Source organism: Nematostella vectensis, chromosome 1 (genome assembly GCF_932526225.1).
Source record: "Nematostella vectensis chromosome 1, jaNemVect1.1, whole genome shotgun sequence".
Taxonomy (NCBI): domain Eukaryota; kingdom Metazoa; phylum Cnidaria; class Anthozoa; order Actiniaria; family Edwardsiidae; genus Nematostella; species Nematostella vectensis.
In genome coordinates, this window is record NC_064034.1 from 18,239,529 (window position 1) to 18,258,252 (window position 18,724).

At 44.1% G+C, this 18,724-nt stretch overlaps 2 protein-coding genes across 3 annotated transcripts in view; one reads left to right on the forward strand and one right to left on the reverse strand.

Annotated features, from left to right (window-relative positions):
• The first annotated feature begins 19 nt into the window (after positions 1 to 19).
• Positions 20 to 18,724, forward strand: part of LOC5514463 — a 38,820-nt gene continuing 20,115 nt past the window's right edge. The window contains exons 1-8 of one of the 2 annotated variants that reach the window (XM_001634562.3): positions 38 to 547; positions 1,591 to 1,758; positions 2,911 to 3,013; positions 7,603 to 7,745; positions 8,319 to 8,564; positions 8,919 to 9,254; positions 9,892 to 9,989; positions 10,376 to 10,803. In XM_001634562.3, coding sequence (XP_001634612.1) covers positions 287 to 547; positions 1,591 to 1,758; positions 2,911 to 3,013; positions 7,603 to 7,745; positions 8,319 to 8,564; positions 8,919 to 9,254; positions 9,892 to 9,989; positions 10,376 to 10,592 — 1,572 coding nt within the window. In that variant the 5' untranslated portion in view covers positions 38 to 286 and the 3' untranslated portion in view covers positions 10,593 to 10,803. Of the gene's footprint in view, positions 548 to 1,590; positions 1,759 to 2,910; positions 3,014 to 7,602; positions 7,746 to 8,318; positions 8,565 to 8,918; positions 9,255 to 9,891; positions 9,990 to 10,375; positions 10,804 to 18,724 lie in introns of those variants that run through there. The other variant, XM_048732356.1, reaches the window with a different exon arrangement.
• LOC116617323 (serine/arginine repetitive matrix protein 1) lies at positions 13,511 to 14,370 on the reverse strand. Its single transcript, XM_032379955.2, has 3 exons — positions 14,248 to 14,370; positions 13,788 to 14,108; positions 13,511 to 13,699 (listed from the first exon to the last, which is right to left on the reverse strand). Exons 1-3 carry the CDS (start codon positions 14,353 to 14,355, stop codon positions 13,652 to 13,654), a joined length of 477 nt encoding a protein of 158 aa, XP_032235846.2. The 5' UTR covers positions 14,356 to 14,370; the 3' UTR covers positions 13,511 to 13,651.

Genomic DNA, 18,724 nt, shown 5'->3' on the forward strand with positions numbered 1-18,724 from the left:
TGTTGTTTGTGTCAAACTTTTCAATCAATTTTTCTTTCATCGGCGCTCGTCTTTAAACATTGCCGCGCTTTACATGCTTTTTTTCAGCAAACAAACGGCTGAAATGATATGATAATGCAGTCTAAATTTGTAAAAGCGTCTTGTTTATTTTGATCTTAAAAGTATGACGTAAATACGAGGTGCATGACTAAATGAAAGTGCCATTACTTATTAGCAAGTCGAAACACAACAAAACGCACTCGAACAAGTAACAATCTTCTTTAGCGTGGACGTGTAGGGTTTAAAGATGAAAGTTGGCATTGTAGGTAGCGGCATTGCCGGCCTGAGTGCTGCTTGGCTTCTCACTTTGCGAGGGAACGAGGTCCATTTGTACGAGAAGCAGGAATCTCTTGGACTTGGTGCACATTCCATCAGTGTGGGCTCTCATGGGGACGAAGTTGATGTTCCTATACGATTTTTTCACGAATTGTTTTACCCCCAAATGCTATCGCTTCTCAATTATGTTGGAATTGAGACCATGGCTGCAACTTTGTCTCCATCTATTCAGGTCAGTACAGTTTATATGTTTTGATACGGTACACCTGTAGCCCTTATATTTCGCACGACAAATTATGACTGCTTGCTGGCGACAATAATAATAATAATAATATCCATAACCGTAGCTAGCTATTGTTGGTAAAATAGGTGGGGGGTGGGGAGCCCCCTAAACCCTCCCCCTAGATTCGCTACTGACATCAACCCCCAAAAGGACAGCGTTTTTTACAGAGTCTAGGTGTTCTATTTGTGGCACACAAGTCAGAGGCAAGGAGCGAATTTCAATATTTGTCTATCGCATTCCTATCATTCATAGCCATAGCAGGCCTTAAATTATTTTGGCGGGGTGGGGAACAATACAAGAACATTAAGAAAACAATGGGGGGCACCGCCACTCCCCTGCTGGTCATTTTCTTATAATTTTTGAAAATATTGGGGGGGGAGACGTGCCCCAAGTGCCCCACCCCCTGCTATGGCACTGTCATTCTGAGGGTTTTGAGAAGTATAACCCTCGCCCTAATTGGCTCTTTTTAACAATTGTGGAATTCGCATAGCCTGTCAACTCTCCCTCATTAGGCGAGAGTCTCAAGATTTTGAGCCTTTTCTCAAGCCTAATTTTCTTGAAAATATCCATACATATACTGCATTCTCCCACATTAGCTACTGTATCTTGGTACTTCTGATACATGCACTGTATTTTCTCAAGATTTTTCCTAAAGCGAGGTTGACAGCTATGAATTTGATACTTGCTGGAGTATATCAGATGTGAGAAAGAGTGGGACTTGAGCAGACTCTCTTGTATGCATCCGAATATCAGGCTACCTAATCCCCTAGCTCAATTTCCAGGTAGTTTCTGTGAGGCCACAGTACAGTGGCCGATGAGACCTAGCAAAGGCTAGAAATAGAGACTACCTGATTCTCCTTATTCAAACAAATATTGCTTTAAGATATGAATAGATATTGATATTAATAATTATTATCATTCTTTAATGGTCAGCATTATCTTTACTTGCTGCTCTTGCTATTCTCAATCCTATCATTTGTACTAAATTTCAGGTGTTTGGCCAAAGCTGTCACTATAAATTACGCAATCTGAATATTGGTGGCTATGCCATCCCTTATGTGACCCCATGGGATTTTGTGAAAAATGCACACACATACTGGACCATCTGGAGGGATTCGTTGAGATTCAAGAAGGCATCCACCCACATGCAGAATAACCAGGTACACATTGCATACAGTAAATGTGGCTTGTTTTTTTTTTTGTTAAACAAAGGTGACGTATAAAAAAAAATGGGATGGGTGAAGCCACTTTCAAATATCATCTGCTGTACCCAGGCCTTGCGAGAGGGTGTAAATTTATAAAAAGTGGACAAAACATATATATTCTCAATTTTTCTTGCAAAAGCATTTCCACAAAGAAGACCAAAGAAGATGGACTGGACTAAATTGTAATGTTACTATTCTTGATGCTAATTTGAAGGCAAAAAATTGACTGCTATATTGGGTACATTTGCATGTTCCCCTGAAAAAGTTTTATACACATATTATAAGCCATATTATTTTTATTATTCCTGTAACTGTAGATGCTCAGCGCACATACCCTATGCACACACCCCTCCTTCCTTAGTTATGGGCTTGGTATCCGATAGTGCGTTCAAAAGGTTTTTTTTCTGAACCACTTGTGCATGGGGAGATACTGCTGATTAAAAAAAATAAAAGTTGATCTGACACCTCAAGACATTACAGGGTTACTGAGTAGGACACCTTTGAGGGTGCATATTCTCAACTTCACCCATTGACCAACCCATACACTCCCGGAGGGGGGGGGGGAAACTCTGATAAAAACAGATGTGGGTGATTGTTGGCAAAATCATTTTAACACTCAAGGAGGTAACTTGGTCAACAGAAATTCTTACCCCTAGGAGATGGCTAATTGGGTGTGGTAGAGGGAATTTTTAACCCTAAGAGATGGCAGAATAGGAAAAAAACCTTAAACACCCCCTTAGGAATAGCAACTGGTCGAATTTTATACCCCAAGAGATATCAGGATCGGAAAAAAAATGTTAAACATCCCTTCAGGAATAGCAGTTGGTCGGATTTTATACCCTAAGAGATGGCAAAATCGGAAAAATCCTTCAAAACCTCCTAAGGGATGGTAGTTGGTCAAAATTTTATACCCTAAATGATAGAATGGTCATCTCCGTCCCCCCCCCCCCCCCCCCCGCCCCGGCATACACTCCAGTTACATAAATAATGGCTTTCCTCATGCCCACTAGGTCTATTTGGTTAAAGGGGAGGTTGTCCCAGTGGTTCTTTGTTTGTTATTTCCATAAAGAATGGGTACACAACTAATGGATGAATACTCCTACACAGGATGTGCGTTGCTCGCTGCAACACATGTCCTTGGCACAGTATTTGGTGGATAATGGCTACTCCACACTCTTCATCGACATGTTCCTTGTGCCATTATTTGCGGGTAAGACAATACTCGATTCCTTCAAACTTGTAGACATACTCACTTCCTGAAAAGGTTAGTTTTGTGAGATGCAGCTTTGTCTCAGATTCTTTTATCTGGGTAATGTGTACTAGTAGAAGAAAATGGTGCAGCATCGTTCAAATTTGTGGAACATTTTTGAAATTTGGCACATAGATATAGAATTTCGCACTGAGCAATTCTGGATATGGACCCACCCCGAAAAATGTATACTTACAGTTTTATAGAGGTGGAATTAATTTCCCTAAAAACCTGAATAAAACCAATACTTTTTATGTTACGGTCACAAAACTTAACCCAGTGATGGTTATTAACATAAACTACAGTTTAACGAAAAAATAAACCACAACCCCTTGATACTTACAGTTTTAGGGGTGGAATATTTTTTTTTCCTTTAATCAGCATTAAAACCAATACTATTTATTGTAAAACTTTCAAACTCCACAAAATTGTTATACTCTTTACAAAATTTCATTCGAGATATGGACCCACGCCCAGATGTGAGTACCTACAGTTATACTAGAGATGATACGAAAGAGGCATATTGCTTAGAGTGCCCTTCAATATATACTTAGAGCTAAGAATCCATATACTAACTTATAATGGTATATTGCAAGATATTCCCAACCGTATAGCCACGCCCCTATTGTACTTACAATTATACTAGAGATGGCACGAAGGAGGTAATCGCATATATAGTTTGCCTTTCAATACGACATATGAGCTACAAATCCACATGCTTACTTATATTGGTATATTACCGGATATAGTCAATTGCATTACCACGCCGCTATGGTATTTACAGTTATACTAGAGATGACGGGAATGGAGGCATATTGTCGCTTTTCCACCTTTTTGTGCCTTCCGGATACGCATTTCAAGCTAAAAATCAATATACTCGCCGATATTGGTATATTGCAGGGTGTAGTTAAATGTATAACCATGCCCTTTATAGTACTTATAGTTCTTCTAAAGATGGCACGGATGGAGTTTATAGAAATAACGTCCTTCCATTCGAACTGCACGTGACAATTGTACATACTAACACAGTTTCACAAATGTTTGGTCTATCAAAATACAAACAACGTGCAGGGCATTTCCCATATGGCATTAACAGTTCTAGATGAGATGAAACAAATTGAACCTTTTTTAAAAAAAGCTGGGAAGCTGAAATTAATTGACTGTTGCATTTAAAATAATCATTTGGTTCACCGCAACACCAATAATAAACGAAAAATATGCAATATACTGAAGGATACTCTACTGGGGTGGGGTCCCATAAGCATGTGGGTTGTTCAACCCACATGCTCAACATCTGTTCCCGTGTCCACCGGAGAAGCACTGTTGATATAAAAAAAAAACGTTTAAGTAAGCCGTTTAGTTTTTTAGTTTCCAGAACCCAATTAAATTTTTACCTTTCTCTTTTTCATTGCCACTCACAGTCCCCACCGCACCTGCACAGAGCAGTGCATTTAAGCCCCGTCTTGATGCATCTCCTTTTGCAGCCTTTGTCGGGCTGGCAGCCGCACTTTACCAGCTTGATACAGGTTGACATTGAAGGGAACAGGCTCCAAAGAGGACGCCAGGTGCCATTGTCGGAGGATTCCCAGCCCCAATCGGCCGGACAGGCTGCACCACGAGAGACTGCGCCCGGCAAAAGCCAGCCTAGTATGCCGCTCTCTTTTAGTGCTGTAGAAGGGCGGCGAATGTAGGCGGAATTTCCTCCCGCGGGATAGGCGGGATCTCCTCGCAACCATCTCCTTCCGGGTGTCGTTCACCGAGGAGAGCTGGCACATCTTGGAGTAGAGGAGGACAAAAAAGCATTCAAGGCTGCCGATGCTTGCCAGAACTGTTTCCTTGTTCGGAAAGTCCGATAAGGCAGTCAAAGCCGATGAGACCTCTGGGAACGCCTCCCAGACATTCCACGCACTCGTTTTACCTTTTCCAAGAAAGAACGAGGTCTGTTCACATCCATAAAAGTTTGAGTGAAGAAATTATCAAAGGCAGTTCTGAATTAATTGATCATGGAACAAGTAAAATAAAAAATAATCGATGATGCACGTTCCTAAACAATAGTCTTGAAACAAATACGTCCTAGGCCCTAGAGCGTAATAAAAGCCAGTACTTTGCGAAAATACTAAAAAGTGATATTAACAGGTTTGATAATTCATAAGGTATGAAAAAAAAAAACCAGACGATTTTGATTTCGAAAAAGATCTGTGTCTTTTTACAACTAGCACATACAGTATGCATGCTTGGTATTTCAACTTTTTACAAAGAAGTTATGCCTTTTTTCTGCATTTGATTTGTACTGGGAGTGGCTCTTCCTACCGTTATGACTGGCAGGTTGATAGTGCTCTATTTTTTAATATGCAGTGCTCCGATTACTCTCTCAACACCTCCCTGGCCATTTATTCAACGTCGCAATTATTCACCACACTTGCACCCGGAGAAGTCTAATTCACAGCTAATAATAACAATTATCTCATTTCTGATAGCACTGTAAGTACACTTGTGACATCGTGGAATTATTTTACGCAACAAGACTACTCCTGTCGAACAACAATTCTGTGCTTTTATTGATCATTATGAGCGTGCTATATGTATGTTATATTTTACGCTTATGCTGTCTCTAGTATAACTGTAAGTGCTATATGGGCGTGGTTATACGCTCGACTATATCCTGCAATATACCAATATAATTAAGTATGTGGATTTGTAGCTCGCAGTTCGTATTGAAAGGCACTCTATATAAGCGATATACCGCCTTCATGTAATCTCTAGTATAACTGTAAGTACAATAAGGGCGTGGCTATACGGTTAGGAATATATTGTAATATACCATTATGGGTTAGTATATGGAATCTTAGCTCTCACAGTCAGTTTGTATTGAAAAGGCACTCTATATAAGCAATTTGCATCTGGGCGTGGGTCCATATCTCGAATGAAGTTTTGTAAAGAGTATAACAATTATGTGGAGTTTGAAAGTTGTACAATAAATGGTATTGGGTTTAATGCTGCTTGAAGGAATAATTTATTCCCCCCTAAAACTGTAAGTATCAAGGGGGCGTGGTTTATTTTTTCGTTAAACTGTAGTTCATGTGAATATCCATCACTGGGTTAAGTTTTGTGATCGTAACATGAAGAGTATTGGTTTTATTCAGGTTTTCAGGGAAATTGATTCCACCTCTATAATAATGTAATTATACAGTTTTGGAGGTGGGTGCATATCCATAATTGCTCAGTGAGTTTCTCTATCACTGTGCCAAATTTCATAAATGTTCCATAAATTTGAACGATCCGCCACTTTTTATGCACCATTTTCTTGCACTATACACCCTCCTCCAGAGTGTTATTCAGTGTCTTATTTATCAGGTGTTGCCATCTTGGTACTATCAAAATACTTTCTGTGTGAGCTTAAGGGTGTACAGACATCTGTTGCTAAGGAAAATTGAATATAGCATAAAAGCCTTGTAGAAAGTCATAAGGGACTGATATTTGCCAAGTTGACCAACAAAAGTGTGCTGACTATTATGATGACGTTACCCCGCGACATCATAATGTGACGTCATAGATAAAGATAAAAGCAAATATTTTGCTCGAAATCAAATATTGAATACGTTTCATGAATCTTGAGGGATGGGTGCATTAAGCCAAGCATGCGTTTTAGAAATGATTGAGTAATTGTTTTTTATGATTTTTCAAAGGTCCTGAAATCCAGAATATTTGATATATTTTTGGTTTCTGTTAGATTAACGCTAAATCCATGCTTGGCTATATGAAGGAGGTTTTAATAAAAAAGAATACAGAAAAAATATTGAGTTTTGAAATAATTTGGCGACAAAAAAACTTTTTTTTAGAAAACGCAGAACCGGAAGTGAAACAAAGCCCGCGCGTGCACATCCGGCCTGCTCAGACACACTTATATCTCACATGATGAAATTGAAATGAAGTTTATAAACAAATTCCAATAGTGTTTCGTGGTATTTACACTTCAAAGGAACGATATCCGTCATGTCGTGATGGAAATTGAAAAAGTATTTTAAAATTATGATACAGCGCGCGCTACTTTGAAATAAGATTTTCAGTGCGTGCGCGAGCGTTTGCAACCGGTGTTTGCAGCGCGCGCAGGTAGTGAAAATTGAAAACTTTGGCTTCAAAAAGATTGGCTTGAATAAATCTCCGCTGAATCTTCGTTTTTACAAAGTATGGAAAAATCATCACCCGAAAAGGCTGATATCAATTTTGGGGAAATTGAAACGCAAATTTTTGTTTCTTTTACTTCAGGAAAGCTTGTGAATGACGAATTCCGTGTTATGCGCGCGCTCAACGCCACCAGCGTAGCAACGTCGTTACTGAGCAACACTAATGTCAGTACACCCTTAAGAAGCGATCAGGACAATGTAATATGAAAACTTTCCAGTTAGCTCAATCAAGTTTTATTAGGTGCCTTTTAACCAATATGCTCTTGAACCGACCGAAACCGGACACAAATTGATAATAATGTCTTGCATGTAATGTGTTTTTTGACTTGTTCGCTCTCCATAAAAACTATTTTCAACCGCTTGCAGTTGTCTCAACAAGCTCTGCGCAAGACGTACGCAACTATCCCATCACGGTAGTCATGGATTACATCAACACACTAATGCTGACGGGGAAGTCTACCCGGCGCATGACACTCGGCACTAAAACCGCTGGAGACATGATAGCGAAGGTACCGTGGTAAAAAAAATCGTCGAGGTTCTGTTCTAACAAATTAACTGTAATTTTAGAAGAAAGCCTCGACTTGAGGTTATTATTTGCACGCATTTGCATCTTTTACAATCAGTCTAACTTTCTATGTTGGAGTTGACTCATTTTGCTGTATACATTTTTTGTCAACGTTATTTTCCTGATTTTTAGGGTTTCTTTCTATTGTGTAGTTCCAGAAAATATCCATACCACCCTAATGAGAGAGTCGGAGGTATGACCCCCACCCCTCTGGAATTTCCAACCCCTGGAAAAAAATACAGTGACTGTTAAGGAAAAAAGGCATTTTACCCCCACCCCTCCCCTCTTGGAAATTCCTGGGCGTTTGAAACCCCCACCCCCGGAATTTGCAATCCCCTCAATGGGGGGGGGGGGGGGGGGTATGGATATTTTCTGAAACTACACAATGCATACGCGAAAATGGTTGAGGGTTTGATTCTATGCAATAGTTTTCTTGAGATTTTCATTGACGCAATTTCAGAAGCACGAACACTTATAACACCCACGACAAGTCACGCGTGAACTCATTTCCTTCTAGAATGTCAAAGAGAAACACGTGGGCGTCAAGGTCCAATATATCAAACCGAATCACGACGAAAACGGAAAACTTTTGAGTGTTGCTATTCACGCTGACGGATTACCTGTGGTTGACTTTGACCACGTGATTATGGCTACGCAGGCAAATCAAGCGGTCAAGCTGGTACCGAATGCACGTGCTGATCACGTGAAAACGCTGAGTTCGTTTAAATACGTATGGAGTGAGATGGTGGTTCACAGCGATGAAGTAGGTATTTGGATTGCTCAGCCCGCGTGTGCCTGCGTGTGGTAAAATTCTTTAGGAGGCAGGAGGGGGTATTTTGATGAAGAGAGGGGAATAACTAACTTGAGGGGGTTGGGGTTTTACCTTCTTCCATGTGATTTCTGCATTTAGTCTTCCTGTCTATCAGTTGCTTTGTTTCGAATTATGTCGAAGCATTATTATATTTCTCCGGGAGAGACAGGGTTGGGATCTTTACGCCTTTTGATACTCCGTCAGATATGTTTACTCGATGGTCGCGTTCCTCGTGTTGAAAAGTCTACACTCAAGGCAATGTTCTACAATTCACCTAACGCTTTTATCTATGATATCAATTTTTAGCGCCTGATGCCTCTTGATAAATCAAACTGGACGATTGGAAACTTCTTTATCCAACCAAACTGTCCTGAGACAAAGCGACGCAAAGCGAGTCCTCATTACACACCGAATGGACAAGAGGAACAACATGGTGACCTTCAGGGGATCCAGATCAAGTCGGGCCTAGACATCAGGGACTTTAATAAGGATGGGCTGTGTGACTGTTCTCCAGGAGGGGCCATCATGTGCACTGTGTGGCAAAACATCTCGCAGCCTCTTAAAATGGATAAATGTGGAGATGGGTTCCCTGTGTTTCAAACTTGGAACCCCTGGGTGCAGCCTCGGCAAGACAAGATTCTGGTACTGTGGACATTCATATTACTTAATCGCTATTTCGCACGCTTATATTTGAGTAGTATATGCTCGGTTACTCTCTGAGTAATCGCATTACTGCTATCGCCTCTCGCATCAACTGTTATCGCCTTGGCTTTTGGCTACATCCTTTTTTGGTCAGTACTCGGAGAAAAAATATGTTCACGCATGCTCAAAAGAATACCATAGCAGCTTACCGCAGAGTCTTCTCCTGCGGACACAAACAAACGAGAACGCGAAAGAACAGAGACGAGACACGGATAAATGAGCCGAAGAAAAAAAAAAAACAGGAAGAAAGCTCTGCTAGCAGGGTAGCGCGTACCCCACTTGTGTGTAGGTTTTTACTAAAGGATCTTCGCAAATAATACCCTTTTCAATATGATACCCAAGACACGTGCTGCTGTTGAATTTTGCCGCCGCGGTAATCGTTTCTCAAAATTTCCCTACTCTCTTTTGCACACTAATCTGTCTCAAACACCGCTAAAATGTCCACATTTTTATTATTGCGCAAATATTCGTCTTAACCTATTTGTCTGGTCATAGAATTGTGCCTCAAAAGATTGTTTTCGTATAATCCATAATATATAGACCTTTATTGTTGACATCCAGTCGTTGCGTTTCCCAGCCCAATGGATATCATTACTTTGAGCGGCCCGTGGTCACGGTGGAGACAGAGAAAGCACTAGAAAACCTGAAGGCCATCCAAGGTCAAGACAACGTCTGGTAGGGTACCGGAAACACTGCGTCTAGAGGTTTTCATTTAACACAAAGTACTAAAATAAAGCTTGATAAGGAAACGCGTTCCCATTGGATTCTTTCCATTTGGATTCCATTCGGATTTCTTTATGCCCTGGCAGGGGCGTATCGGCTTTTTAAATGAATGAGACTCATTCGAGTACCTAATAATATAGATCAGCATGGCATGTAGGGGCAGAAACAAACAGGCAACTCCTCTGTCAAATAACCAACGTGGTCTAGCTGGGAAAAGTATTGCAGGGGCTGGATTGTATTTATCTTTTTTCAAAGGTGGCCTTTTCGGATAAAAAAAAACCTAAACGCGAATTTACATATTTTTATTTTTACATATATTTACATATTTTTATTTTTAGGTATATTGGCGCATACTCCCTACCAGGAGTTCCGCTTCTAGAAAATGCTGCCAACAGCGGGCTCATGATAGCGGAGCGTCTAACAGGACAAAGTCGACCGTGGAAGGTTCATCCTGTCGGCCAGACAAAGCAGAATAAGGCAGGAAAGTTAGGCTCTCTGATTTTACTAGTATTACTAGGAGTTGTGTTGTGTAGTGTTCTATACTCAAGATTATAAATGCTGCGCTGTGCTACTAAGTGAGGAAACGAAGCAATTAATGAGAAAAGTGTGTCGAGAAAAGTGATATCAGGCCAAGAAGAAGGATAGCACAAAACCTAATTCAATAATAGTCTTATTCAGTACATCATACTTTCGTGAAAACACAATTTGTATTCGATTTGCACTAAGACAAAGGAAGCCTGATTATTAAAATCTCGTGAATCTCAAAGAACTCGCGCCCTTAGCCAATCATAATGGAAATAGTACGATGTATAATAATTTGATACTTATGTTGTGCGACTTGCCGGAAGTTCCGGCAAAGATCCATAGCCAGTGTTCCTATCGAAAAATGGGGTTTGACCCCCTGGAAATCGGAATTTCTCGAAATTAGCCCAAGGCGGTAATGGGTCTTTCCTGATCACACATTACAAACCAAAAAAACATTGGTAGGGATTTTTTTTTTTTTTTTTTGCTTATCCATTTCCTCCCCGTCCTATTTGGTCAGTTTTAAAAACAACACAACAGCCTGGATTTACGAACAAAACGATATAATAATCTGTTTTGATTGTTTTACAGTATAAGCTTTTCTGTCAAGGTGTTTTTCACCTTTTAGCATCACTTGGGTTTGCTAAAACTTGTTGCATGCTCTTCAGCAATTACTAGAAGGCATTGGGTCATTGTTTTGAACTGATAAGTTTTCCAAAACGCCGTACATTCCAAGTGAGCTAGAGTATTTAGGCATTGAGTTAGGATGCTCGTTTTGCTTTTGACCCGGCTCATAAGTCGGCAAAATCGGTCTGAAACTGTTATTAAATTCTCCTTCAACACTCTTTGAAAGCTGTGGTAACTCGTCCCAAGTAACTGACGAGTGAACATTTTTCCAAACTTACCGAAATGTGCTCTAAAAATCTTGTTTGTGCACTCATCTTGTTGATTTATTGACCACGAACACCGTACGAGAGATCACGAGTCCCATGTCAAAACATGGCACAATGTTCGATTGTTCGTCTGTCAATCTGTCAAACTGAAATTTTAGTCCTAGTCTCTCGCGGCCTCATTTTTCAAAGTGAGGCTGCGGAACAAGACCCCAAACCAAAATCGAACCAAACACCCGCATATATTCTGCCACGTGCTCGTGAATGGAAAGGAAAGAGAGTTTTAAAAAGCGATGTCAAGATTAGTATGCTGCTCCTACGTCGCAGCAATTATATAAAAATAGAATAGATCGCGATACCCAATACAGCCATATAAGCACAAATCATAGATACATATATCTTTTATTTTCCAATATTACACCCCAATACATTTTAAACCTGTTCAAAAAATTTATAGAGTTAGGTCGCATATTAAATCGGACAACATATATTTATAAATAAATGGATGAAATCCACTCTAATCTCCCCCCCCCCAAAAAAAACAAACAGAAAATGACTTCTTTTTATGGAGCCGTTAATATGTTGTCATCTTTAGAAAACCCTTTTTTATGGGGAGAATAGATAGTGTAAAAAGTATATTAAATATATTAACAAAAAGCACAGACGAACCTTGCTCAAAGCAGAGTGCTTTTTAGGAGTAACTACGTTAGTAGTATCACTAGTATACATGGTCTGCTTATGGTCTGCTAGGGGAGGGGTGGTCAAGGTGGATTCTGATTGGTGGATATATGGTCTGGTGTGTGACGTCACAGTTAGCGTTAGCCAATAGGGTTCGAGTTATATGGTGAGGGGTGTGACGTCACGCGGTCCCAGGATTGGTTGGCGCGCGCGCGACGTCACGGTGACGTCAGCGCGGGAAAGGATATAACGGCGCTAGGGGAAGGCACAGATCATCTCTCACAGCTAAGAGAAGAGAAAAAAAAAAAAAACATGGCTGAGACAAAAGTACAAGCGCAACACCTCGAGGTGGCAAAAAGTGACGGTGAGGAGAAGCGCCTAGTCAGGGAGGCACTAAAGGCGGAGAGGAGCCTGGAGAACCCCTGGGACGAGAAAGAGCTCGACAAAGCGGTGCATATGGAGCTAGAGGCGTGGATGGAGCATGCAGCCGTGTGGGGGAAGGGCTACGATTGGGAGGAGTGGTCGAAGATAAGAAAGGAGGACGTGGCAGCGTACAAGGAGAGGGAGGCACGCCGTGTGAAAGCGCTGGGGGAAGACTACCAAGCAGCATTCGACAAAATACCATCTCCAGCCGTCTGCCGCTGCATAAATCCATGGGAGTCAGGGTGTATGCAAGCGCAACGTCCAACCCTGTTGAATATCCCTAGCATAACATTGGACATACCTATCACCGAGGAGGGCAAGGTGAAGAAGGATGGGGACAAGGCAAAGAAGGAGGGGTGCAAGTTGAAGAAGGAGGGGGAAACCACCAAAGGGGTAACGTTTGAGATGCCCGACGCCCGCGATGTCAACAAATTGGTGCAAGCCACCAACTACTTCATCTACAAAGTGGTTGCCACAGCCGTCGACGCATTCATGTTCCGGTGTGACGCAAACGAGAGCTACTTTACAGACCCAAACCTCTACAGGCAACGCTGGGTTAAATATTTCGACCACGTGAAGTCGAAGGCCACCGATGCTATTTGGTTCGGGAGTAAACTACTGAGTACAGTACTCAGGGTCCCGCCACCATTACCAGACCTCAAGAATTACGTCGGTGCGGTACTCGCTCTCCTCACCCCTGACGAACTGATAGAGATGATGCAAGACTGGGTTGATGGACGCACCAACCCTCCAGAGCTGATAAGGAAAGGGGAGAAGACGAAGAAGGCAGCCTTCCACTTAGTGCGTGAAGTCGCCCTTGGTATAGTGGAGACATTCCCCTACAAGGATGAGTAGGGTGAGGGGAGAGAACACTAGTCTTATGCTTGTAGCAGTTTGTGCAATTTTTTTAATAAAAAAGAATGTAGCAGAGGAAGTTGTTTTTACAATACTACTTTTTGACCACTCCCCCCTATTCGTAGTAAGTGTCCATTATCAGTCCTAGACTAAAGCGCTGGAACTCCTCTATATCTTCATCCGTTGGGAGGTGTGTAATCTGGGAAGGGTCCTCTATGGAATTTACATGGCGTTGTACCACTGCGTCTATGTGGGCTCTGACCTGTTCGTAGGTTCTTGGGTAGGTTCTTGGGTCTACAAAAGAGGAACGGGAGGTTGGATAGTTTACCGACATACGCTCCAGCATATAACGTACGTTGCCTGGTCCCATGTGCGACTGTACCTCTGGTCCTTGTTGGGGGCCGGATGGTTGTGTTGTAGCGTCCTGAGGTAGTGGTATTAGACGTGATGGTGGTGGTGGTGGGGTCAGGCGCAGGCGTAGTCGCGGAAGGGGTGGATGTCCCCTACGCTGCAATAGGCTACGTTGCATCAGGTTCTGTCGGCGCTCCTCAGTGCTTTGGGTAGTGGGTACCCGTATCCGGATGGGTGACGGTTGTCTCCTGAGTTGTCTTCTTCTTCGTTGGTTAGTGGGGAAGGGGCGTATTGTCCTCCCCCTGCGTAGGTTGTAGACAACTTGCTCACTGTTTTGTACATCGCTCACAACCTGCAGGGGGAGTAATGTGTTAGTTGTGTTCTTACCCTAGCAACACCAATAGTAGTACTAGTAGTATTATTAGTGACCCCCCCACCGAGTTTATTATCCAAGCTAAGCGGCTTTGCCGTTTATTATCCTCTTGTATCACCTGTTGTTCGTTGGGTGATGGTGACCGTGTGGCTGCCTCCCTATCCACCTCTTCGGCATCGTTGTTGTTGTTGTTGTTGTTGTTTTGGTGATCTGCACGTACTTGCATTAGGGTCAGTGCGATTTGTCGGGCACGGTATTCTTGGGTTCTGCGCGAGTAGTGTGGGTTGGCTGGGCCTACCCCCATTAGCTCCCCTTCGTTATCGTCTCCGTCCTCGTCTTCCCCATAGCGTTCTGCCCAAGTGGTGGGAGGGTTGAGTAGTGAGTGGAGTAGTGAGTCGTCATTATTCTCATCCTCCGTTTCGTCATCGTCGATATCGTCGTTTTGTTCTAGGTAGTCGCGGTTCCAGGGGTGGTCGCGTGCGCACCATCCTATAGGGTCCCGTGCGTACTCTTCCCATAGGCAGTGGCCATAGGGGGGTGGTGGTATCACGAAAGTGACATCGTAGGTCTCCCATACCCATTTACCGGTTGGGTAAAAGTCCCATGCTGCGTAGGAATCTTTGAAAGCATGGACGAAGGGTTGTGGATGAAAGAGTAAGGTGTCCACGTTCTCCATGAAGGCTACCCTATCGCTTTCGTATTGGGCTCTCTTGTCGTGCCCCTCTGGGGGTGGTGGGGGAGTGACGTCCTCCCTGAGCCAATGGTACTCGTTGTTTGCGTCTACTTCCCAAAGCCATTCTCCGTACTTGGTGATTTCGTTGTTGTATTGGTGGGACAAAGTGCTTATGGAGCGGCGTGGGAGCAAGAGAGGGAGCTCGAAGTCGTGGCGGTCCTCCGTCTCGCATATTTTTTTGGCGATGGGTTCACATCTCCTGCACACTACCCCAATAAAGAAACGGCTCCTGTAGTGGGCTGGGTAAAGTGCCATGAATTTTTTGAAACGGTCGAAGGCCGGTTGTATTTTGGTCTTCTCCTCCACGATGATTTGCTCCGCTGGGTGGTCGTCGTACATGGGCTTAAAGTTACTGTCGACCCATAGGACAACTCCCTTTGTCGTTTCTGGGTAGACGTGCCTACAGTGTGGGCATGTAATACTTTCTGTGCGATGGAAGTGTATCCATTTCCAGAAGCATTGTTGGTGGCATGATTGTCCGCAACAGGGTAGGCGGGTCAATAGAGTGAGGGATGTGTTACTGGTTATCCTGTCATCTTGGCAAATGATACACGCCAGCCTCTCAGAGTTGTATATGTCCTTTGCTAGTTCGCAGAGCTTTTTAGTCGGGGGCTCTAGGTGAGATGTCCTAGCCATAGTTGTGCTAGTGTGAGAGTGTTTCTGGGGTGAGTGCTGTGATTTATACGATTGTGGGGTGACGTCAGCTCTGACGTTTTTGGGAAGTGTGCTGTGGTTGGTCTAGGTTTTTGCGACGCTACTTTCTTATTGGTTTAGGTGTTTTTTTTGTGATATAATAAAGTGTGTGATTGGCCAGTATTGTATCTCAATGCTGATTGGCCTGTAGTGCGTTCCCAAACCTATATAAAAGGGTGAGGTTTCACTAGTGCGTCTCTTTGTGCATCCATGGCGCCAGTGTGGGAGGAGGCTTTCACTTCGTTTGTCAGGGGGTGTTCATTTGGGGTTGGTCTCTTTTTTGGCGCACGTATCACTTTCTCCTTATTGTGTTGGGAATTTACGGAATGGCTACAGGGAAAGATCCCAGTGGAGAGCAAGAGAGTGGAAGATGGGTCAGTGGATGGGAAGAGTGGGGAATGATACCAGGCGTATTGGACTACACTGATTATGTACTACGCGGCCCTTTCCACGACACGTTCCTTGGCCCCTTTGAACCTTGTGTTGCGCAAGAAGGTGTCTTCCAGAACATTACATGTGTCCTCGACGAAGATGGGTTTTATGTGAATGGTGTGTTTCATTGCAAGGAGGTGGGGTTCTTCCATCACAATGACGAAGTGGTTGGCAGACACTTCACTTTCCCAATGAGGTACAGTGAGCTCTCCCAAAAAGACAGGAGGATGGCACGTTATGTCACACAGAATGTCACCGGGCTGAAATTTGACCTTGCCGCTGGCTACAGCGTCCCTCACGCCGAGCTGGAGCGTGTCGTCAAGGGGTGGTACGACATCTACGGGCAAGGAGGGATTGTTGGGTACAAGGGGGGCAACTGTGAGCGCCGACTCCTAATGGGGCTTTGCATCCCTTTTGTGAATTTGGAGGTGTTCGGTTGCCCCAAGTACCAAGAGTTGCATGAGCACTATAGCAACGTGCACGAAAGCTTTATGACGGGTGCTCACGAGAGGGCATGCAGCCATCATCTCTACTCAACCTTCTCCGATACCCCCAAGCACTGTCCCAAGGCTGAGGTCTATCTATTTGGCAAGTGGCTGAAGACCAATCAACGCCGTGTGTGCATGTTTACCGACCCTGAGAACTGTCTTAGCTACGAGAAATGGGAGGAGTGCTACAACCTCCAAAAGGATGTAGAGGAGTGTAATAAGATATGGAAATGTACCCACCCTGTGTGTGGTGGTGTGGGGGTTGTAAAGGAGGGTGTAGGGGGAGGGGGTAAGAAGAAGAAGAGCCTACTTGAACTAACTAGGACCTACTAGTAAGGGTCATCACAGTACACATGTATTAAGGTGTTTTTATTGCTATTAAAAAAGAGAACCGTACATTAACAGCGTGTTGCTTTCCCCTCAAAGGTCGTCCCATCTTTCTATTGTTTTCTTCAGTTTTTTTCTCCTCTCCCCACTCCCAGCTGGCTTTGGGGTAGTGGTGGTAGGTAGCGGTGGTAGGCGCCGTTTGGCGTTTCTCCACGGGAATGGCCTTGAGATTCTACTCTTTGGTGTATTGGTGGGCGGTGTTGGTAAAATCCCAAAGGGTGTGCTTGGTGAACCGCTTGGTGGCGATGGGAGGCCATGGGGAGTCCTCAGTTGGTCACCAGTCTCTTTACTCCCACCCTTTCCACTCTCCTTGGCTTCTTGGATCCAATCTAACCATTGCGTCAGTGCTGTGTTGTAGAGGCGTACTTTCACCTCCAATGGTAATGTTTTGTTGTTTAAGATTTTCTGTATATCTTTGTCCAGTCGCGCCACAATCTGTAGTTGGGGTGACATGGTAGTCTTCTCTCTGGCCACGAGTAGGTCTGCCATATGCTCGGGCACCAAAGCCATACGGTAGGCTCCCCCCTTTTGTGTCGACATGCTGGCTATCTTGGGTGGACTGGAGGGGGTGGGGCCCCTTCGTCCTATTTATATTTTGCTGATTAGTTTCTGAAGCAGGGGCACCCCCGCGCTAGCTCCTAGGGCTCCTAGTAGGAGTGGGACACCCCACCCCCCTCGTTGGCTTACGAGCACTTTTTTCCTCTCCCTTGCAGGTAGTCTTTTGTCCGCTAGGGCGCGTAGCCTGTGTTTGTGGACACTTAGTTTGCTCCGCTGTACTTTGCTGAGGGGGATGTTGCCTTTTAGCAGGTTGTGGGCGATTTCACCCAGGGCGTTTACTTGTTCGCCAGAGGCTTTTTTTAGAAGATGTTGTCTCGCTCTACCTTTGCTAATCGTGAGGTCATGCAGGAACTTGGCGTTCCTCTTCAGCCGGCGTGACATGGTGAAATGGTACCGGTAGAGTGTCCCCCCTCTTTTTATAGGGTGGTTACAACCATGCGGGGTCAACCTTATCCAATTTGTGCCCTGTCACCCAGAGTTTCCGGTAACGTCCGCCGCATTGTGTCGTTTTACCGGCGTACAACCCCCTACGGGTACGCAGCCTCCGGGGCCTACGTTTGGTGCGCCTCCTCGCAAAGCGTCCGCTCCTTCTCAGTACCATGGTGGAGTGTTGCGAGGGTAAGGGCTTAGTGGTATTTATAGGGTCACTGGATCCCACACAAGTTTCTTTCTATGGACCAAGGCTTTGACCCACCCCTTTGTCTCCTTCCTCCCCCAAGGTGTCTCTTCCCCTTTCTTACACGTGTGGTACGTTTGGTGCGTTTCCTCGCAAAGCGTCCGCTCCTTCTCGGGGGCATGACGGAGTGGTGGGGTTAGCGTTGCGCCCTGTTATTTATTCTAAAATAAGTCCGCAATGTCTTTTACTGTGTTGGCCATAGTACCAATATAATCTCCGGACCGCCACCCCCCACGCTGCCCTACACCCCTACTCCTCCTCTGTCTGTAACGGTAGGGGGCCCTTTTTGTTCTTCTCCTCTTACACACTGTTCTCTTCCGCCTAGTGCAGCGGGTCCTTCTCACACGACGTGCCATAGCGGAGTGGCATAATGGTGTTTGTCGCTTGCTATTTATGGGTTTTACACCCAAACTGACCTCCATGGTAAGTCCCCTGCAGTACCACTTCCACCGCCGCCAACTTGTTGGTTGTCTACACGCTGGGTGGTGACGCACTTTGTCTTGGTGACATTGGTCCCGTCAGCGCGGCGCCTCTTTTGGGTGACGCACTTTTTTGTTGTTGTGGTCGCTCTCCCACCTCCCCCTCTTCTGGCCCTTCTACCCCTGTTGCTACCACTACCACCACTACC

What these genes read in the sequence shown, in the direction of transcription:
- LOC116617323 (XM_032379955.2), bottom strand. Translation starts at nt 14,355, where the DNA reads ATGCAAGTACGTGCAGATCACCAAAACAACAACAACAACAACAACAAC. An exon ending in CATCACCCAACGAACAACAG is followed by an intron (nt 14,109 to 14,247) that starts GTGATACAAGAG and finishes CTCCCCCTGCAG; the next exon opens with GTTGTGAGCGATGTACAAAA. An exon ending in GCCCCCAACAAGGACCAGAG is followed by an intron (nt 13,700 to 13,787) that starts GTACAGTCGCAC and finishes CCTCTTTTGTAG; the next exon opens with ACCCAAGAACCTACCCAAGA.